Source organism: Monosiga brevicollis, genomic scaffold, assembly GCF_000002865.3.
Source record: "Monosiga brevicollis MX1 MONBRscaffold_3 genomic scaffold, whole genome shotgun sequence".
Taxonomy (NCBI): domain Eukaryota; class Choanoflagellata; order Craspedida; family Salpingoecidae; genus Monosiga; species Monosiga brevicollis.
Genome location: NW_001865040.1, coordinates 2,200,715 through 2,221,861, shown reverse-complemented (window position 1 = coordinate 2,221,861; position 21,147 = coordinate 2,200,715). Strand labels below are relative to the sequence as shown.

Below are 21,147 nucleotides of genomic sequence, written 5' to 3'. Positions count from 1 at the left end.
GAGAGAGAGAGAGAGAGAGAGAGAGAGAGAGAGAGAGAGAGAGAGTAAAGAGAGAGAGAGAGAGAGAGAGTTTGAGAGAGAGAGAGAGAGAGAAAGCAGAGAGAGAAAGCAGAGAGAGAGAGAGAAAGCAGAGAGAGAGAAAGCAGAGAGAGAGAAAGCAGAGAGAGAGAGAGAGAAGCAAAGCACAGAACAAAGAACAGAGTGCACCACTTGAGTTCACTTTCTCGCTTGTCTCTCTCTCTCTCTCTTTCAACGAGGTGCGTGATGGCTGTCTGTCGTCTGAGACCGGGGTCGGGAGGCGGTTTGGGCTGATTCTCGGCTGGATCTGGTCTCTCTGGGTTGCTCTGGATGGCATGGTGGTTGTATTGCCCTGGTGGGAAGTGGTTGGGATTCAAGACCATGGCTCATCGATGTGCTTTGGACCAAATTGTGATTGCAGCCAGCCATCTATCTCGTTCGTCATGCCGTCGTCGACCAAGTCGAGCGCCGACCAGGCGTCGTCGGAAGTTCAGGAGGTGCTGATCAATGGCAAGCTTTACGATGTCTCTGGCTTTAAGCACCCAGGTACAGTTGGTTTGAGATGGCGCTTCTTCCCCTTGACCCCACAAACCCAGCATTCCGCCCCTCGGCTGCCTCGGCTGCCTTGGCTCTGCCCGGTAGACCTGTCATCTCATGCGCCGTTTGATGGGCCTTCCAGGTGGCTCGGTCATCAAGTTCTTGGTGAACAATGGCGATGCTACAGAGGCCTTTGAGGAGTTTCATCTGCGCAGCAAGCGCGCGCAGTATCTGCTCAAGTCCCTGCCCAACCGCCCGGCCCCCAAGGACGTCATGGTCGAGCGTGGCTACAACAACCGCGAGGAACTGACCAAGGATTATGCTGCCCTGCGTCGTCAGTTCAAGGAGGAGGGCCTCTTTGAGCCTTCGCGTGGCGAGATTGCCTTGCGCTTTGCTGAAATCATCGGCATGCACGTCCTCGGTGCCTATCTTGTGTGGCAGGGGGGTCTCTTCACGGCCCTCGGCGTGGTGATGCTGGCGATCGTCCAAGGTCGCTGTGGCTGGCTCATGCACGAGGGTGGTCACTACAGCATTACGGGCCGTGTGATGTTGGATCGTGGTCTCCAAATTGCCCTTTATGGCATTGGTTGTGGCATGTCGGCCGGTTGGTGGCGCTCTCAGCACAACCGTCATCATGCGACCCCGCAAAAGTTGCAGCACGACGTGGATCTGGAGACTCTTCCCCTGATTGCCTTCAACTCTGTCATCGCCGCCAAGGCCCGCAATCCCCTCGTCAAGCTCTGGCTGCGTGCCCAAGCCTTTTGCTTCATCCCCCTGTCCTGCCTCCTTGTGGCCCTCGGCTGGCAAATCTATCTCCACCCGCGCTACATGATCCGCACCAAGAAGCGCTTCGAGCTCCTCACTCTTGCCGTGCGCTACCTGGTCATCTTTGGTGTCGTCCTTCGTGACTTCACTTGGGCTCAAGCCATCGGTCTCTACATCTTGTACGACATGATTGGGGCCGCCTACATCTTTACCAATTTTGCCCTCTCCCACACCCATCTGCCCGTGAGCCAGGCCGACGAGTACCTCCATTGGGTCGAGTACGCCGCCAAGCACACCACCAACATTGCCGGCACACCCCTTTGCAACTGGTGGATGGGCTACCTCAACTTTCAGATTGAGCACCACCTCTTTCCCTGCATGCCCCAGTTCCGTCACCCGCAAATCTCCCCTCGCGTCAAGGCCTTGTTCGAGAAGCACGGCCTGCCCTATGACGTCCGCGGTTACTGGTCTTGCTTGGGTGACACCCTCTCCAACATGCACCAGGTTGGCAACCCCCATGCCAAGGCCGCCTAAGCTGCACGAGTCTGGCTTGAGAAGCGTGGACGAGATGTTGTGCCCCGCCGTCAGACCTCTCTTCACCCTTTTTGTTTGCTTCTCGCTCGCTCGCGTGCCCTACACTCACGTGCACATGATTTCATGTGCGAATCTTGCTTGTTGGTTTTCCTTTCTTGATTCGCTCTGTATGTTGCTGTCCTGTTTCTTGTTTCCTGCCTGTGTTTTGCCTGTGACAGTTCGCAGTCCCAGTTTCAGCTTTGTTGGGCAGTTTGGCCCGCCCTCCTCTCTAGAACCATTGTTGTTCATTGTTCTTTCTGCTTTTGCCTACGCGCTTTCGGTTTTTTCCTTCTTCTTCCTTGCATACGTGTGTCTTTCGACCTGTCACATGCCTGTGCTTGAGCCTTTCAGCCAATTTATATGTTGGTGACTTTTAACGTGCAGCAAAGTTCTTTTCAACCGACCGCACACAGTCAGCACACCACCTCACACATACACCGAGTGTGAGTAAAGATGCGATTCGCGTGCCGTATGGTCCACTCGATCAATATGCCTCGAAAGTAAAGACGCAGATGACCCTTTCGAAAAATTCAAAGACAAAACCGTTTTGTGTGTGTGTGTGTGTGTGTGTGTGTGTGTGTGTGTGTGTGTGTGTGTGTGTGTGTGAAACTTTTTGACACACACACACACATGTGTCAGTCCATTTTGCCCGCTCAGCTCAGTGGCTCGTGTTGGTGGTGCTGTTCGTGACGGGTCCCGGTCGGTGACGTGCGACCTTGGCGCCATGGCGGAAACGTACGGATGGAGTAAGGATGGGTCTGAGCTTCAGGAGTATTTTAACGACCTGCGACGGGAGCATGAACGCGAGTGTGCCGAGTTCAAAAAGCCCTTTGACTGTCATGCCCTCGCCGAGTTTTACGAGACAGTCGACAAGAACGCGACAAAGTACGGGAGTTCCACTTGCTCGGACTTGCGCGGACTTGCCAGCCTGCCTCTGCGCAGAGGTTTTACTCGGCTTGGTCACATCCGCGGTCTCTCATGGGGCCGGGGGTGTTGTGTCTTGACAGAGCCATCGAGATGTATCGGGAGCTGTGCTTTGAGAAAAGCTACGGTCGCAGTTGCTATCGGCTCGGAAGCGCGCAGATGTCTGGGCGTGGCACACCTGCCAGTTTGCCAGTTGCCTTCAAGACCTTTTGTCGTGGTTGTGAGCTCGACAACGTGGAGAGCTGTCACAACAAAGGTTTGCGGCCCCCCCACCAGCGCCCCCAGTTTGATTTGGCCCTGTACGCTCACTCCATGCGTGGCTTGCATTGATCTGCACCTCATCGCCCAGCTATGATGCTACGAGCCGGTATCCCAGATGAGGTGCCCCGAGATGCACCCCAGGCTCTCGAGCTGTTCAAAAAGTGCTGCCAACGCGATTTTCGTAACGGCTGCTTCATGGCCTCAACCATGTACCTGCAAGGGGCCGAGGGTACGCGTAGCAGGCACAACGGCACCCACCTGGCCCTCCTCACTTTGATCGTCTGTTTCCATCACAAGTCTTGTTAACACTTTCCCCTTGCTTCCTCGACAGGCGTGGCCAAGGATATGCCCAAAGCCCTCGAGTTTGCTCTTCGCGCTTGCGAGCTCAACCATGCCTGGGGCTGCGCCAACGCGGCTCGTATGCTACGCATTGGTGAGTGTGAACAACAGCCCCCATGCTGGCCGACGGCTCGCAACCTGGCTCCCTGCCGCCGCTCATTTCAAACTTGTTCCTAGGCGATGGTGTTGCCAAAGACGCCGGCAGGGCTGAGCAGTTGCAGGCACAGGCGCAAGAGCTACTTGCCGAGACTTGATGACGCCTCAGGGCCAGGCCGCACGACGGAGCGTGAACAGCGAGCGAGCCACTTTAGGGCCTCTCCCCTGTTCCTCCAGCCCTCTTTCTTTATGTCCTGAGCTTTTGTTTTGCGACATGCCTCACGGCACGCAAGCGAGCGCACCTGACCAAGCCTCTTAACCGTCTGATCTTAATTAATGCAAACGCGCGTGCTTCCAAACTCCAACACGCACACACGGGAGGAAAAAATGAAGAAAAGAAGAGAAATTAACAACACATGCCGCAAGAATCGCAGCCGTCATGAATCCGGACCCAAGAGTTGACGCTGATTTGAAAAAGCCTCATGGTGATGGCAGAGGAAGGAAGGGCTGTTTTTATGCACCCGGCAGTCACTGACAAGGGGATTCATTCCCGAAAGACAATGTGCCTCATTCATCTTCACCCCGGCGGGCTGGCGATGCCCCTGACTCGGCCATGGGGCTAGTCTTAGCATTGTCGTTTTGAGCGGCACGCTCCCCGGCAGTTGTGGGCTCGGCCGTGTTTGCGGCCTCTGCTTGCAGCTCCTGCGTATGAACGGCACAGGGATCGTTGAGACACTGCGCGTGTGATAGACATGTGCCTGTTGTGGGGTGCCCGTGGCATACCTGAAAGCGATCGTGAGACCATTTTCCGTTGGCGGCCGAGGTCTGTCGATCCTCGCGCCGGTAGTCTCCACGAGGGCGGTCATCCCGGCGGCGATCATCCCGGCGGCGATCATCACGGCGGCGATCATCACGGCGGTCATCACGGCGGCGGTCATCATGGCGGCGGTCATCACGGCGGCGGTCATCGTACCGCCCTCCTGTCAAGTTGGGCGACACGTTTGGTTAGCACCAGGAGGTAGCATCGGGCAGGCAGATGAGGTAGCTTCAGCGGTGCCTGGTTCGAACCCTCGCGGCGACCATGAAAGCGTCCTCGCGCACGGTCATCATGGTCGTAAAAGTAGCCACGTCGCGGTACACGCTGAGGGTCTCGCGGCCGCTCCTGCTCTTGACCGTCATCTCGCTCCCTGATGCCAGCGACACCAAAGACAGATGAGCAGCCATTTTTGTCAATTTGTTTCCTCTCCTCCTCTGTGTAAAAGACAAGGATGGACTTGTTCGTAACTAGAAGCGATTGTTCCCGTAAGCAGACCTGCGAGGAGCGTCGCTCTTCTCATCCTCGTTCGATCGTCGTTGCCAGCTGCGCGATCGATCGTCTCTGTCACCAGGCCGGCCAGGGTACAGCAAGGCAAGAGGCAAGCACTGTGATGAGACCGTTTGGTGTTCAGACACGGCGCTGAAAGGGCACAGTGCTATGTGCTCTGCAAGAAGGTGGTGAAGCATACCGGTCCTCCTCGTTGCGGCCCGGCCGACGCCGGTCATCGTCTCGATAGGAGAGGCGCTCTTGCATGGACCTCGAGCTGCAGAGTGGGGTGCCGCGATCAAAAGTCAAGGCCTAAACCGCAGGCTGTCCGAGCGGTCCTGCTTGTATGAACACATACCGGGAGTCGCGTTCACGGCTTGAGAATCGACGCTCCTCGCGTCCCTCGCGTTCCTCGCGCGCCTCACGCCCGCGGCGGCCCGCGCCTGCAGTTCAGGTGCACCACACTATCAGTGCACGCAAAGGTCCACACTGATGGATTGTACGAAAATCCAGACTCACCTTCTGGCGACGGCCGCCGTGCAATGGCCGAGGTGAGCCGGCCTTGCCGACTACTAGCACAAGCCAAGAAGCATGTCCCCCGCCCCCCACCAAAAAAAACCCCCCGGAACACCCAGCAGTGATGAGCACAGCAGCAGGGGTCGCATGGGCAGCCGGGCGCGGCGACGAACGACGACCACCGACGACAGACCGCACACACACACACACACACACACACACACACACCTCGTTTCCGTCATCTTGTCAGAAAAAAATGGATCATTCCCATTAGCCTGCATGCATGCATTCGAGTGAGGCTGCTGATGGCGGGTCAAAACGTTCCCATCCGCGGCAACTGTGCGCACGAGTGCCGTCGCATTTTCTGGCAGATTCAAAGGGGAATGGATGGGTGTCTGAGCGCAGGCGTTTGCCTGTTTGTTCTGCTGGCTTTGCAAGCAGATCTGGTCTACAGCTCACTGCTCCTGCCACCACAAGCCGGTAAAGCTCGCCGAACTTGGAACTGGCGCTCAACTCGTACAGGCATGGGCAGCGCTGCTGCACAGCTTCATAAGCCCTCATCCCTCTAGTATCCATTGGGTCATTGCTGCAGGTTCCTTACGCCATGGCGCCCGAGCCATCGCAACCGAGACCTGTGGTGCCCGGTCCAGCAGCGAGTCGGCAGTCCCACCCTATAACCTGCTCGAGCATGATGCATTGGATTATGCGCAGCAGCACCACTCCTCGACGCCCCCCGCATTTGCTCCCGTAGACGAAAATGTCTGCCTCGTCGCCGGTGAGCTCCCGCATCAGTGCTTGGCTCCCCTCTTTAACGACCAAGTCTTGCCTTGACTGTGCCTAATGGCGGTCTTTGTGCAGGCCTCACCCAGCTGACCTACAGCTGCGGACACAGCTGCAGTCTCGCACACCCAGACACCTTCCACCCGCCTTCCCACATCCTTGATGGCGACCTATCTTCTTTCTGGCAAGGTCCACCTGGCATGGACGACATCAACGTCACAATCAGCCTTGATCCCGTGCGTGTGCTCCTCACCCTGTTCCTTTCCCTTTTGTGCGAAGAGGCTGAGACTCTCTGTCTCTGTCTCTGTCTCTGCCTCGACCTTGGCCTTGGCCTCTGGTTCCACCCCTGCGCTCTCCCGGTTTTCACGTTCTTCATTCTTCTGACGATGGTCATTGTCACCCTCACTCAAATTCTTACCCTTATATCTCATTGCTGACGCTGACGCTGACGCATCGCCCCTAGAATTCAGCCGAGTCCAGTTTTCAGTACCACCTTGCCTATGTCCTGATTCGTTTCAACTCGCCCAAGCCTGCAGCCATGGTTATCGAGCGCTCGACAGATGGGGGTCACTCCTTCACGCCCTGGCGGTACATGGCCCGCGACTGTCAAGGCACGTCCCAGGCCTTTTGCTTTTTGCCCCCATATCCTGTGAGAATGCCACATGTGCGCAGAACCGCTGGCTTGGCCTCGTTGATCTCACCCGGTGCTCTTTTGCCTTGACAAATCATAGCCTCGTTTGGCATGCAGCCGCTGTCCGGCATCACCTCCACAGGCACCGCCGAGGCCGAGTGCGTGCAAGAACAGCTCGATCCATATGCGCCAGCCCCTGTTGTGCTAGCTCTCCTCTCCTTGCCGAGTAGGTACATCGACTACCTTTCGCGTTCACGTTTGTTCCCGTGCGTCAAACCGGACCGCGTCTCATGCCACGGCGTGACCCGTCGCTAGGCCTGACAAGTGACTACCGCAGTCTTGAGGTGGATGCCGTCCGCGCGTTTGTGACGGCCGATCACATCCGCCTTCGTCTTCTGCAGCTGCATCGCTTCGTGGTCAGCACCTCCGTCCAGTCTGGTGACAACAGCGACTTTGTGTCCTCATGCCGACGTTGCCCATTTCATGCATGTGTTTCTGTTTTTTTTTTTGCTGGCGTCTCTACGTCCACATTTCTATACCTGGACTGTCTCTAGCCTCCTGCCGCCCTTGTAGATGCGCCTATTTACCATCACTCCCTCCTTGAAGTGGACATGGTGGGGCTTTGCAACTGTCATGGTCATGCTGATAGCTGTGATTTGGACGAGGGTATTTGTGCTTGCCAGCACGATACCCAAGGCCGGTCTTGCCAGTCTTGTTTACCCCTTTTCAACCAAGGTGCGATCTCATCTGCCGAGCTGGCCCCACCCACGATCATCCCCATCATCAACACTTACGCTTGTATATCCTGGACAGGGGTCCTTGATGCCACCGGTCAGCACGTACTCAAGCAACCCTGGGCCCCGGCAACGAGCAATGCCACCCACGCATGTCAACCATGCGAGTGCTTCGGACATGCTGCTTCATGCATCTATGACCCGAGTGTGGAAGGTTCCTCACTTAATGTAGATGGCCAGTATGTGGGAGCCGGACGCTGTGTAGCCTGTGCCAATCATACTGCAGGTCGGTGCAGGTTGAGGCGCAGCCAAATAGCCTCTGGCTGAAATGTTATGTCATGGTACTGACATCGGTGAAACGTGCCCACAGGAATCAACTGCGAGCGCTGTCTATCAGGCTTTTTCCGACCCGAGGGTGTGAGCCGCCACGCGCCCACGCCTTGCTCAGCGTGCAACTGCGTGCGAGCAGGTGCTTCCAATCAGGTGTGGCACCAGCGACGTCACTTCATCCTCCAGCCAGACGTGTATCACCTGCTGTGATGCGATCCATCTCACGTGTCAATTTCCTGAATCGTGGCGTGCAGTCCTGCGTACAGGAGGAGGATGACGTACAGGCCCTTGGCGTTGGACAGTGCTTTTGCAAAGCCCGTGTCACTGGTCTCAAGTGTGATACGTGTCGCACCGGCTCTTACAATCTATCCACGGCACATGCAGATGGATGTCTCGACTGCGCCTGTGATCCACGCGGTGCGATCGGTTCAAGCTGCGATCAGGTAGGCCAGCGGCAACCAATCAGAATAGTTCGAGCCTCAAACTTGGCTTGTCCGCCGGATGCACATGACACATTTGTGTCGAGAGATTTGGTCTTCGGAGTGAATGATGATATTTTTTTTTCATTTTTAAAGGCTCCCGCCATGCTCGACTCATTCCTGGACTGCACACCGGTCTCTTATTGCTGCAGGAAACAGGCCAGTGCACGTGTCGGGAAGGCATGACTGGGCAGCACTGCGACCAGTGCGCCACTGGCTACACCCCTGTATCAACCAATGCAACCACTTCACTGCCGTGCGCGGGCTGCACCTGTCTGCCCGGCGCTAGCGCCAGCTCTGTGTGTGCACCCAACGGAACATGCTCGTGTCGTGGGCACTACATCCAAGGCCATTCCTGTGATCACTGTTCAGCCGGCACCTTTGCGCCCGTTGTGGCCACCTCATTGTATCAGATTGAGGATGCTATCAACGCAGCGAGCGTGATCCAACGCATTGTACCCAGCAATCCCAACGCAACCATGCAGTATTCAGGCCTGGGGTTGGCATTTGTACGCAGCCATCTCCCTATTCATGTGGCCCTGCCCCTGACTGCCAGCAGCGGCTCGCATACTTTGGTTCTGCGCCATGCCTCACAAGCAAGCGCGCTCGTGCGCATCGAGTTCAACGACTTTGCCATTGCCGCCCGAACAACAAATCTGGCCCCATGTCTTAATGATGACTTTTGTGACACCATTCTGGCCGATGCGCTGGAGTTCACGATCCAAGGGAGCGTCCTTATCACGCTTGTGTGCAATGCAGAGATGGGTTCCTTTTGTGCTTGGGACGCCCTCGCGCTGGTACCACGCGCAGTTGTTGCCATGGAAGCTGCTCTGGAGCCTGCAGTGGCCCCTGCTGTAGCGGCCATCACAGCCACGGCCAGCTTACGCACCACACACCGTTGCTCAGCCCTAGCCTATCCCTTGAACCAAGTGGACGCTGCACAGTGCGCTCGTGGCGCTCGTGCCGCAGCTCTCTCAGCCGCTGGTGATTGTCAAGATTGTGACTGCCATACCCTCGGGGCCGTCTCCCCGATCTGTGATGAGGCCCAGGGGGCCTGCACGTGTCGGCCCGGCGTTGCTAACGATAGAAGGTAAGCTGATCGATCATGGAGCGGGCTTGTGGGCCGAGTGCGCATATGGGCTGTTGTTGTCGGGGTGGCACGCGAAGTTCTTGCCCATGCTTGATTGGTCACCACATCCGCATCACAACGGCTTTGCCCCCACATATTGACCACTGGGACGACTGGGACTTGTTGTAGATGCAATCGCTGCGCGTTTGGCCATTTCAACCTGAGCGCGTCTGGGTGCCGCGCCTGTGCCTGCGATCCAGCTGGAACTCTTCACCGCGGAGCCTGCGATCCTCTGTCTGGTACCTGCCTGTAAGTCTACCCCTTCCCATGCTAAAGATATGAGATCATCCATCCAGTCACGGCTGGCTGACCGATGACACGTGTTCTTGTGGCGGCCCACAGATGCTTACCCGGGGTGGCAGGGCCACGATGCGATCAGTGTGTCGCAACCGCCATCAACCTGATTCCATTTGTGGGCTGCGCGACGTGCAATGCGTGCTCGCAACACTTGCGCGACTTGTGGCACAACGCTTCGAATGCACTTGGAAATGTGAACATGACTGCAATGATGGGTCTCGATGCAGTGCGTTCAGACCTGGTTGCAGCTCAGGCTGCACGCGAATCTGCCTTGACGTCCCTCACAGTGACTGCCCAAGAGCTCTCCACGTTGGCAACGACGGTGGACGCAGGCAACAGCACCCTTCGCAGAGCAGTCACCACCTGGCAGGCCCCGGCTTTTGTGACGATGATTTTGGCGACGGATCGGCTACGTTTGTCCCTGGAGGCTCTTGGGGGACACCAAGCTCAAACGGCGTGGGAAGTTGCACACACTGCTGCCACACTCGAGACGCTGGCTGCTCAGTGGGCCGCCTTATTCGCGGAAGCCAGCAACAGCCTCAACAGGTCTGCGCTCGCGACCGCTCAGACGAAATTTGATAGAGCCCTACATGCCGAGGTGCAGGCACGCGCGTTCCCTCTGGCGGTCTCCGGATTGCACCGGCAGCTGGCTCAGGTGCAAGCCCAACGTGGCCTCATCCAGATCGCTTTGGATAATGCCACAACCGACTCTGCTGATGCCTTTGCTAGCCTCAACCACTCGACGCTTGGCATCGCCACCTTAGTTGATCGGTTCGAGGCCAGCCGTCTTCAAATAAGCGACACTTTTGCTCATATTTCCAGGCTGCAAGAGCACCATATTGCCAGCGTCGAAGCGCTGGTGCAAGTCCAAGGGTCGCTGAACAACACCACCAACCTCTTGTCAGAAGTCGAGGCTGAAGCAGCCGCACTGCGTATTGATGGCGCCAGCATGCAAGTTCGCCTCAACAACAGCGCACACCTTCTGGACAAGGCCATCCCGGCTGCAGCAGTTACGCTCGATGCAGCAGTGGACGCACTTGACGCCCAGGCCATTCAGACTCACAACCTCTCTCGTGTGGCAGCCAGTGATGTCGATCAGACGGAGCGCACGGTTGCAGCCATGGGCGAATGGCTGGTTGCATTGGCACCGCCTGTGAATCCGGACAACGCAGTCCTTGCTAACCACAGTGCTGCCGACCTGGCTACACTTGTGGCTGCAAACCGAGCTGCCAATGCCACAACAAGGGCTGCCCAGTCACAGGTTGCACATCTTCCACTGCTGAAGGAGTTCGATGAGGCAGTTTTGCAAGCAGATGTGAGTCGTTTGAACAACGCTTCTGCAGTCCTATCAGGCCTAAACGAAGCCGCAGCTACCCTCAATACCTCGTTATTCCTGGCCGCCGAGGCAGGCATCGATCCATTTGCAGAAGTTACGCGACTGACGTCTCGCACTACAGCTGGCTTTGCGGCCATAGCAACAGCAGCCCAAAATGCCACGGATCAGATGAATATGTCCTGCGCTTGGACTTCCTTGAATACATCCACTCCCATTGTTCTGTTAGCCAACTTGACACGTGGCACCGACGGCCTCGCCGTGGACGCTTCACAGCTCGTGCACACCAGCAAAACACTGGCATCCGAGTTGGAAAGCCGTCTGCACGTAGTGCCGACGTTCAATGCGACGGCCGCTTTGCAGACTCGCTTGGCGACGACCAGCGAGCGTCTGGCCAACTTAGCTGCACGCATGGCAGCGGCTCACCAGCGCTTGCTACAAGCCCAGCCGCCTTCTTGGCCTGATATCCAACTCGAACTAGGCCCGAGCGCGGCTCTGTTGTTGGCTTCAAACAACTCAAGGGCCATTCAGGTCGAGTCGGTGGATCTAATGCCTGCGAGTCCCGGTGGCCATGCGGGTGATGTGCTGACTCTTCCTGTGCCGATTCGGGCCACAGGTCATGTGCCGGTCATTCGGGAGCTGATGCTGAGTGGGTCACTTGCTCCCCTCGATTTACGTCTGGCTTGCCATTGGGCGGCCCCGGTGGTTGCTGCACACAGTGCCGTTGACAAGATCACCCTGATCGGCCATGCATATCACCCAGCGGCGACAAGTCTCGTCATGCGTCCACTGGCCATGCAAGTGGGTGGCGTGGAGCTGCAAACATGTCGCCTTGACAATGACGGCCTCTGTGTCTTCCAGCTCACGCCAGTGGAGCTGACGGCCGCGTTGTCGGCCACAGTTGGCGCCGATCCCTCAACTTGGGCAAACATGAGCCATCCAGATCGACGTGAGGTCGTTGTGACGCCTGACTTGATCGACACGCTCTCAGGCCAGAAAATCGCCTGCCCACCTCTCAGGCTCAGCCACGACGTTACGCAGCCGGGTTTTCCCGTGTCAGAAGCAGCTCAGCTTTCTCTAACCACCCCTTTGCAGCCGGCACGGGCTGGTGACGTGGTTGCCGTGCAAATCGGAGCCCATGCTTGGTCACACGGGCCCATCACTCTCAGTGGGGCGCTGGATGTACCCTGCGTACTCCAACTCCGCGATGCACAGCTGGCGACTGGCTGGACAGGAACAAGCCGGTTTGTGCGAAACAGTACGCATTGTTGGGTCGTCTTCTCGGCGCGCCAGACCACGGCTGCCACGGCTTCGAGCACCATAACACGACAGATTATCCATGTCCTCGACCTTTTGCGCGTGGCATTGACCGTCAGTAAACCTATGGATGCAGCTAGCAGTGTGCCTCTTCCACTCGCCCTCCATCTGTGGACCGCTAGTGACGGGGGCGGGGCACTGGCACCTCTTTCATCGTACTGTACCTCAACGAACTGCAACATTCGTGTCTTGGACACCGAGCTTGCCGATGCGACCTCATTGCTGATCCCCGTGCCCAGCCACTACGCGCTCTTGAATGACGGTGCTCTGCAGCACCAACCTCGGCGCCTGAGCCTGCGACTGCGGGCTCTGACAACAGACGGTCGTACCACCAACATGTCGACCGAGGCCATGACTTGCACGGCGCATCCTGCGGCAGCCGTTCAAGCTGCGAGCTGCGCTGAGGTAGTGCTTTGGCCCGACACACTCAGTGACAGCTTTGATTTGCAGCTGACGGCAACGACGCGCTTGGCCACGGGCGATTTCGGACGCAACGTCACCGTCCAAGTTCGCGTGCACCAACCGCAGAACGTATCGTTGGTGCCTGATCGCGGGTTCAGTCGCCCCATCTGGGGCTGGCGGTCAGATGACACCTGTACAAACGGTGCACGACGAGCTCCGCAACGCTTGCGCATCTTGGCACACGTTGACGGGATGATGGTCGATGTGACGCACCGCTGCTCACTGGCCGACTGCTTGCCTGACGCCGCAGCTTGGCGCAGCGGTCCCCATGTGTGGACCGCGACCGTCCAAAGTAATCTGACATTGGCACTCCGTCAGGGAAACAGCTTGTGGACTTCGGTCGTGTCTCGGTCCATCTTGCCCGTTCCCGCCACAATTTTGGGCTTGAACATGGCCCTCATTACTCCCAGCGTCGTCGAGGCTGCGTTTAGCGCTCGGGGCGAAGCTGCACAGCAGTGGGATCTCTCAGCATCCCTACCACCCTCGCCCTACAGCACGGTATTGCGAGACAACGAGACCACAGCCACGTTAGCACCCTATCTGGTGCTTCAAGATTGGTCCATCGTGCCTCTTTCAATGCATCAACTGGAAACAACCGTATCTAGCTCTGCTCTAGCGGTCCTAGCCACCCGGAACCTTTCAATCGAGGCGCGGGTGCCGGTGGCAATGGCTCAAACGGCCACTCTGACTGTGGCATTGATGCAACCAGTGCCGTGCGGCGGAATTGTGGCGTCGACCAATGCGGTCAACTTGTCCGTGGCTCCGGCTCGCGCAGTCGCCCTACAGGTCATTGCATATGACCTCGACTCTGGGGTGGAAGCCCCCATGGATTCTACTTCAATTGTCACCGTGCCGGGAGACTTGTTGGTCAGCTTTGGTACCGCGATTAGCCGTTGCTTTCGCGTCCAGTTGCTCTACGATGGCGGACGTCCGGCGTCAGACGCGAGCGCGCTCGTGTCTATTGCATTCAATGCCTCGGCGTTACGCCGAAGTGGTACCTCCCTCTGCTTTTCTGGTGTCAGCACGGGCCAACATACTGTCCATTTTGTGCACACAGACGCCCCTTTACTACGAGCGTCACACACGGTGCACGTCGTTGCCAGCACTGGACTGTCCTTGCGCATGGTGCACTGGCCTGCGACGCAATCGGACCCCCATCTAGAAAGTGAAGCAACCACGTTGGCACCAGCGGGAGTCGATCGTACCGGCCGCCGCGTGTATGAAAGTGCCATGTTGCTTTGTGTTGCCAACCTCAGCAATGGGTCGACTCTGGCCCTCAGCCCCGGCCCCGCCACTGACGGTAAGTGTGTAGGCGCACAGCCACCCGAAAAAGATTGAATCTGCTGCTATGGCCTGTTGTTCAACAGTCTCACAAATGGGTTGTTTCTTTCCCTTTTCCCTTGCATGACTTTGCTGGCCATCGCTTGAACGTCTAGCATTGGCCTTTGGAGGAATTGCAGCCGGCGAGCTGGGCATGACCACCTATGATAATCGAGCGCGGTTGTCCTTCCAACATGAACCCACTTATGGCTATCGTGGCCATGTGGTCACGCCAGAGGCGCCAGGCTTAGTGTCGTTTGCATATTTTCTCGGTGTCTCCATGAGCAATATCGCGCAAACCCGCGTGAGCAGCTCCCCACGGGCCGTGGTCGCCGTTCATGGGGCCAGTGTTTCGCCAGCGCAGCAGGTGGTCTTTGACCACGTCTTGTTTGCTGAGGGGGTCCTCTTACCCCATACCTTCTTTGTGCGGGATGGCACAGCCCTACTGCCGCAGCTCTTGTCCTTCCGCAGCCATGAACCTGAAGTCGTTGGTGTCAATGCCGAGACAGGCCACTGCCAGGTGATGTCACCCCGTGCTGGCTCAGTGCAAGTGGACATTCAATTTCGAGGCAGTCCATTTGCAAGCGTGCAAGTCCCAGGTTGGTTTTGTTTGTGCCCTGTATTGTGTGCCTACCCGTGGTGCATGGCGAGCTTTCTCGATTTCTCTTTCTGGCCCTCTGGCATGTATGAGGAAGGCAACGTTGACACTCTAACGCGGGCCTTGGACTTTTTTTTTTTTTTTTTTTTTTTTTTCCCTCTTTTTCTCGAATGGATCTTTCTCAATAGCTCTCGGCGCGCCGCCGCAGCGTGGGCTGTGGATTGGATCGACAAACGACATGACAACCAATAGAGTGACGGTTCCACTGTGGCTCTACATGGATGAAGAGCTGAGCGCTGGCACGATACTGCGTTTTGTTCTGTCCGCTTCATGTGAGGCACTGGCCAATGCGAGTGCACGCGTTGGCCAGGCTGGAGCCTGGTTGGAGTTTGCACTTCGCGACTGCGAGCTAGAGGTTGTAGTCATTGTGGCCGATGCAGGCACAGTTCTGGAGATGGCGTGGGTGGAACTTGACGCGGCTGCTCACGCAGCCCTTCATGCCGAGGTTTTGGAGCTCGTGGGGCCCGGCCTGTTGAGCCGCACGTATACAAATGTCCTTAACAGTAGCCTGCAGCTTGAGGCCGCCACTTTGGCGCGACGTCCGCGAGACGTATCATGCACACCTTATGACATTATTACTCGCAATGAATGCAACGGTGCCGCGGCTGCCAGCTGCCCCGTAGACGTTTGGGGTGATGCCAACGGAGACTGTGAGTTAGATCTACGGGACCTGGCAGCTCTCGTGTTTCGGAGCACGCCCCTGCAACAAATGGTCTTGCCAACAACGCACCTCAGCGGGTTGCAGCAGCTGAATAAGCTGTTTAATGCCGCAAGCCTGGACTTCAACGGCGATGGCGCCTTGAATCAGCCCGACACGCGGTTGTGGGCTCAGGCCTACTTGGGCCTGCCGATAGTCGCGGCAGTCAACTGGCAGGTGGAGCACAACCGAACGCCAACAACTTGCTCTGTCGCACTCGTCATCGAAACACGATCCTGGGATGGTGGCTTGGCGGCAGAACTGTCGTTGCATGTGGCCGGCTCAAACCTGCTCCATATGGCAAGCCCCTTGTTGCTGCCGGGTCATGCTGACAATGGCTCGAGCTCCTGGGTGTACGGGGGCACTCTACCGGGGCCACGAACTCGGGTGCAATTTACCATGGCAGCGGGCTCGAGCATTCGCGCTTATTTGCTCAGCTCAAGCACTGTTGCGTTGTTTTCCCCGCATGTGGAGCGACCGGCTTATGTTTTCGAGTGTCTCACCGCCACCGCGACGCAGCCGCTGCCTTTGAACTCTACCGCTACTTCGACCGCTACCTCGACCTCGACCTCTACTTCTACCTTCACGTCCACCTCCACGTCCACCTCCTCCACCTCCACCTCCAGCAGCTCGCGTTCGGAGCCAATGGCCTCCATAACTTCAAGCTCGTTCACAACGACTGACAACATGGCAACTCCTGGAACAACGTCAGAGACAGCGGCACCAACGGCGCCTAGCCTTCCCGGCTTTAGCATCACTTTTGACAGCGAAACCGACCGGCGGCGCTTCTCGACCGCCTTCACTCCAGAGAAGTACGAGGCTGAACTCAAACAGGTGTCGCTCGAGGCATGCTGTGCAGCCTGCGAGACATCGGCCATTTGCCGCGGTGCATTCTTCTGGCTCACAAAAGCTGGAGAAACACGATGCCATCTCCTCTCTGATCTTGGAACACCCGATGGGGTCTCAACAGAGTCAAACTCACTATCTTTGACTCGAAAAACGTGGCGTGGGTGCGAGGTGGCACATCAGGGTGTCTTGACGGTTCCTGGCCTGACCAACGTTTCCCACACGCCACGGCGCTTTGCCACGGCTTTTGTAGCGACAGCGCTCTTGGAGGAGTTGTACGACTTGGACCAATCCGGCTGCGAAGCAGCCTGCTTACGTCGAAATTCATGCACCGGAGCCTTCTTTTGGCTCGTAGGCGCACGAGCCCGCTGTAAGCTTCTCGCGGACGTGGGTGAGGCGGGCGTAGCGACAAGCTCGCACTCCACCTCATTGCAATGCCGAGCACAGTTTGACTTTGATCCACGCTGGACACCGTCGGGCACTTTACTCCGCGCCTCGGGGTCTCAGCCCCTTGGGGAATCCTTGCGCTTTGGCAATGCCTTTCAGACAGACGCTCAGTTGGACGTGTTGCGCGACGGTCGCACCGTAGAAGAGTGTACCCAGGCCTGCACTCACCACGGCTTGTGCGCCGCGATTTTCCACTACCTGCCCCCAGGGTCAGGGATGCCACATTGCGTTCTTCTCGAACGAGCTGAAGATGTGGTCGCGACCAACCTAGTCTCTCTGAGCCTGGAGCTCAGTCACTAATGCATGTCGTTATTTGCTTGAGCGTCTGGCGGTGTGAGCAGTGTGTAGGCATGGAAAATCCATTAATCAATTGGCTCGGATAGTAAAATTGACGAGGCTTCATTATGACATGTACAGTATATACAAGATGCAGGCGCCCAGACGGCAGAAGCGTACCGAAGCAGGCCAGTATGCACGAATACAATCAAGAACTGGCATAAGGGCCGCAATCGGTGGCATTCGAGCATGAACGCACTTGTGCAGGTGTAACGAGAACGAGACAGCGACCGGGGAGGGTTAACTCAAAGAATGATTTTGATATCACGACGAATGCACCGAGCACCATGGTGCTGCACAAAATCAACGATTCAAACAACATGGACGGCAGGATGATGGAAACACACGAAGCAATGTTGGCGCTTGCGAGCACATGCACATCGAAACCATCTTATATAGCTGATCCAGCGCTTTTTACGCGTGATCTTGGGTTGAATGGGTCAAGGTTTCCCACATGCGCAAGGCATCTCCCATTCGAATGCGGATCCAGCAAGGAATTTTGTCGTCAAACTCACCCGTTCGCACCTAAACAGGATTGCGTGATGAGAAAGGACAATGTACGGGGAGGAGGTTGCCCTTAAAGGCAAGTCACTTACAAAGGCGAGAGAGACCGTCGCCATCTTGAGGGCCAGCTCGGCAGGCATGCGAGCAATCTCTTTGGAGAACACTTGGTAGTCGAAGAGGCAGACTTCGGCGCCGTCGGGAAGCTCCCCGTTTTCACGCAACAGAATTGAGTCTGAGACTGTTGACGGGCTTTGATAGTTCTGAGAAGAAAACATTGAGGTTGAGAGGGATGACGGGGGTCATGTTTCTTTCTTGTGTCAGCGAAACCAGTCTCGAACCTTGAGAAAGACGGGATTGCGCGATAGGCGCGTCACGTAGAGGCACTTGCGTCGGATTGAGACTTGAAGGCCGCTGCCAATGAAGCGGCGAATCTTCTCCGTCCGACTGTCACGGCAAGGATTGTCAATGTCGGACAGACTCACTGTGGTGGTGTTGTCCTCCACTAGGGGCACGGATTAGGGATGAAGGGTCAGGTGATGAGTGCTGACGAGTGTCAAGCATGCAGCGGTTGGACGTAAAAGAAGAGTGGGGAAGGGGGGGTCAGGCTCCATTGAAAACATACCTGGCCGAAAGCAAGAGATATTGAAGATGGGCTGGTTGAGGTAAAATTGGGCCAGGGGCGAATCGCGCTCATGATAGGTGATGCTAGCCACGACGTCTCGCTGGTTGAAGAATGGAAGGTCCTCGTGGAAAAGGTACACGTAGTCTGGGACTTGCTGAATGCGTGGCAGGACGTGGAGAGTGAGCATGTGCTCTTGCAGCTCGGCCAAGGAGGTGAATTGCTCATCGCAGTCGTCGGCGAAACACTGAGCTTTCATGCTTTCGAGCTCTTTGAGCGAGTTGATGTATGTGATGAGAGAGAGGCCTGTCACCTCGGCCTCGTCCGAGCCGGAGAGGTGGCGGCGGCGTGAGGTCGTGGTTTCTTCCTCAAACTTTTTAGCGGCACTCTCGACGGCTGTGTTGGCATCAAGGCCCTTTTTACGGCGCAGGAACGATTTGCGACGCTTAGGCTTGTCGTTCTTAGTGACGGGCTTGATGGTGGAGTCGCTGTCGCTGGCTGAACCACAGGCTTCGCTCTGCTTGAGGGCTTCCTTCATATTGTAGTTGCTCTTCGTGCGCTTCCAGGAGAGGCGGCGCAGTAGGGTGTTGCGTGGTTTGCGGACGCTGCCCTCACTGAGGGAACCACGGGAGGTCGTGTCTGCGGATCGGAATGAGAGGGCAGAGACAATCGAGGAGGCGCCACTATTGGCGCGTCGCCGCGTTCCAGGGGCAGCAGCCCCGTCAAGCGATGGACGGGGCGAGTCCCCTCCGACAGAGCTGGCTGTTGTTTCAGCCGGACAGCCGAGCCACCCAGATGCAAGAGGCCAAGCAAGGCAAAGTGGGGATGAGCGCTTGAAAAGGGTAATTCAGAGGCAGAGGGCGACGGGATACAACGCAAGACGGGGACGCGGTAGGAGAAGGGGAGCAGGGGGGACACACCATTCTCGTTAAAGTCGGAATCCCGATGGGCACGGCGCGGTTGTGCGTGGACACTCTTGCAAAGCAGGCGCTGAAAGCCGGGGATAACCCACATGTCTTGAAACGTGGGCAGTTCGTCTTCGTTTGGTGGGCCAATGCTCACGTCACCAGGACATGGCACCACCATGCCCAGCGTAGAATTGGCTGGTGTCTCTTCAAGGTTCGTTTGAGTGGAGCACTCATCGTCCTGGGTATGTTCGTGTTCTTGATTCTCTCCGTGCTCGTCGGCATCGGGGCTGGAGGGGAGAGAGGAGGCCTCAGAGAGACCACCCGTGGACGAGGTGCGCATGTCCAGGCGGCGGCGTGTGCGCAGGTGCTGGGCCATGGCCGCCGGCCCCTCCTCCTCGTCATCGCTGATCGATTTAAAGTCGGGGTCCTGGTGCACGGGAGGGGTGGGCCCAGCAAGATCGGCGGTGGCCATCGTGCCGGTGGGTGCGGGTATTGTCTTGTGACGCACGGTGCGAGCTCTGTTGAACAACGCCGCGCGGAGGGCTTGCGGTGCTCACGGCTACTCGGGTGGCTAAGCAAACGTGAATATGGATGGTGGTGGCGGCGGAAGGGAAAAAAATAGGTTGTGGCAGCGGGGCCGCGGGGCACTGGAGACTGATGTGTCTGGTCTGGGCTGCGGCTGCGTTGTGAAGCGTGTTTTTATGCTTCAAAGGTCAGGCAGGGACTGTTGATGCCAAAAGGGGCAAGCCGAGAAATGTCTGTGGGGCGAGCGGGCGCGAACCGCACGAGCAAGCCTCTGTTGACGGGAAGAAATGTGGATACCCCAACAAATCATCCAGCAACGTGTGTCAGCGAGCCGGTGTGGCAAGGTGACAGAGGTCTCATGAAGCGCAAGCGCACGCGCGCTAGTGGGCTTGTTTGAGTAAAGACGTCCAGACTTCAAACACTCAAGGACGATGCTATACATATAACCAAAGCCAGCCTTGCCTTGCAGGATCAACAACAGGAGGAGGACAGTCACCAGGAGTCGGTCGTCGCGCGCGGAATGCAGGTTTGTGTCCGCGACCTTGTCGCGCGGTTTGCATACATGCATTGATAATGATCTTACTTTAGGGAGTTCTCACTACCCCTTGAATTTTGTAATCTAAAAAAGAGGTGTTGTATTGAAAATACCCGAGGTTGCGTGTGCACCGAGTCAAAGTAAGCGAGAGACAGAGACATCAGAGACACAGAGAGAGAGACGAGAAACAGAGAGACAGAGAGTCAGAGAGTCAGAGCGAGAGACAGAGACACAGAGGGACAGAGCAAGACACAGAGAGAGCGAGACTGACTCAGACCGCTCTCACTTTTTGGACGCATCCGGGGTGGCGATGGCGGAAACGGCATCCGGTGGAGCGCAAGGCGCCTCGGTTGAAGCGGGGAGGGCAATACAGGATCAACAGGGCCAAGTTCAGCATGATGCCGAGCCGGTAGCGGAATGGCATGGTCCCGCGTCCATGGCCGACTCTGGGGCTGAGGCGAGCCACGCCGAGGCGCTTCGTCGGCTTGCACCTGATGGCTTGTACTTGGAACGCCAGAAGCGAATGTGCTGCGCCATTCACGCCACGAACAACCTCCTTCAAGTAAGTCACCCCCTTGCACCTGAACGCCACGCCGCGCCTTGGCGTGCCTTTTTTTTTTTACAATTGGCGATGATGAGATGATGATCAGGGTGATACTCGCTCACGACTGCCGCGCTGGTCCGCTACTTTAGACCCCCACCTACGATATGTCAAGCTTTGATGACCTGATTGCACAACTTCCACAATTTGGCGGTACGCGCAGCGCATGTTTGGCTTCCCCATGACTTTGGGTGGGTGCAACGGACTCTCATTGACCCTATCTGTCCCGCTGACTGGAATTTGGCTCTTTGCAGGACGTTGGGCCTCGCCGTACAAGAGCGCTGTCTCGTACCTGGGACAGTACGACGCCAGCGTCGTTGTCCTTGC

At 57.1% G+C, this 21,147-nt stretch overlaps 6 protein-coding genes across 6 annotated transcripts in view; 4 read left to right on the top strand and 2 right to left on the bottom strand.

The window, feature by feature from the left end:
* Positions 1-2,262, top strand: part of MONBRDRAFT_31348 (uncharacterized protein) — a 2,749-nt gene extending 487 nt beyond the window's left edge. The window contains exons 2-4 of the mRNA XM_001743465.1: positions 4-257; positions 440-564; positions 698-2,262. Coding sequence (XP_001743517.1) covers positions 462-564; positions 698-1,854 — 1,260 coding nt within the window. The 5' untranslated portion in view covers positions 4-257; positions 440-461 and the 3' untranslated portion in view covers positions 1,855-2,262. The remainder of the gene's footprint in view (positions 1-3; positions 258-439; positions 565-697) is intronic.
* A 355-nt stretch (positions 2,263-2,617) lies between these two features.
* MONBRDRAFT_6043 (uncharacterized protein) lies at positions 2,618-3,671 on the top strand (the record flags this gene model as incomplete). Its single annotated transcript, XM_001743464.1, has 5 exons — positions 2,618-2,778; positions 2,901-3,073; positions 3,167-3,307; positions 3,410-3,511; positions 3,595-3,671. The coding sequence occupies 5 exons, from the start codon at positions 2,618-2,620 to the stop codon at positions 3,669-3,671; spliced, it is 654 nt and encodes a 217-aa protein (XP_001743516.1).
* A 409-nt stretch (positions 3,672-4,080) lies between these two features.
* MONBRDRAFT_23174 (uncharacterized protein) lies at positions 4,081-5,613 on the bottom strand (the record flags this gene model as incomplete). The annotated part of the gene is made up of 5 exons (XM_001743142.1): positions 4,081-4,296; positions 4,487-4,700; positions 5,019-5,093; positions 5,175-5,259; positions 5,526-5,613. The coding sequence occupies 5 exons, from the start codon at positions 5,611-5,613 to the stop codon at positions 4,081-4,083; spliced, it is 678 nt and encodes a 225-aa protein (XP_001743194.1).
* Positions 5,614-5,715: 102 nt separating this feature from the next.
* On the top strand, positions 5,716-17,092 carry MONBRDRAFT_6041 (uncharacterized protein; the record flags this gene model as incomplete). Its single annotated transcript, XM_001743463.1, has 10 exons — positions 5,716-5,812; positions 5,925-6,107; positions 6,191-6,348; positions 6,576-6,761; positions 6,974-7,181; positions 7,848-7,960; positions 8,439-9,376; positions 9,758-14,124; positions 14,261-14,743; positions 14,931-17,092. The coding sequence occupies 10 exons, from the start codon at positions 5,716-5,718 to the stop codon at positions 17,090-17,092; spliced, it is 8,895 nt and encodes a 2,964-aa protein (XP_001743515.1).
* A 450-nt stretch (positions 17,093-17,542) lies between these two features.
* MONBRDRAFT_23172 (uncharacterized protein) lies at positions 17,543-19,631 on the bottom strand (the record flags this gene model as incomplete). Its single annotated transcript, XM_001743141.1, has 5 exons — positions 17,543-17,653; positions 17,725-17,892; positions 17,971-18,134; positions 18,255-18,890; positions 19,172-19,631. 5 exons carry the CDS (start codon positions 19,629-19,631, stop codon positions 17,543-17,545), a joined length of 1,539 nt encoding a protein of 512 aa, XP_001743193.1.
* A 900-nt stretch (positions 19,632-20,531) lies between these two features.
* The window catches only part of MONBRDRAFT_31347 (uncharacterized protein), a 1,799-nt gene continuing 1,183 nt past the window's right edge, over positions 20,532-21,147 (top strand). Inside the window, exons 1-3 of the mRNA XM_001743462.1 lie at positions 20,532-20,781; positions 20,913-20,973; positions 21,075-21,120. Of these exons, the coding sequence (XP_001743514.1) occupies positions 20,656-20,781; positions 20,913-20,973; positions 21,075-21,120 (233 nt within the window). The 5' untranslated portion in view covers positions 20,532-20,655. The remainder of the gene's footprint in view (positions 20,782-20,912; positions 20,974-21,074; positions 21,121-21,147) is intronic.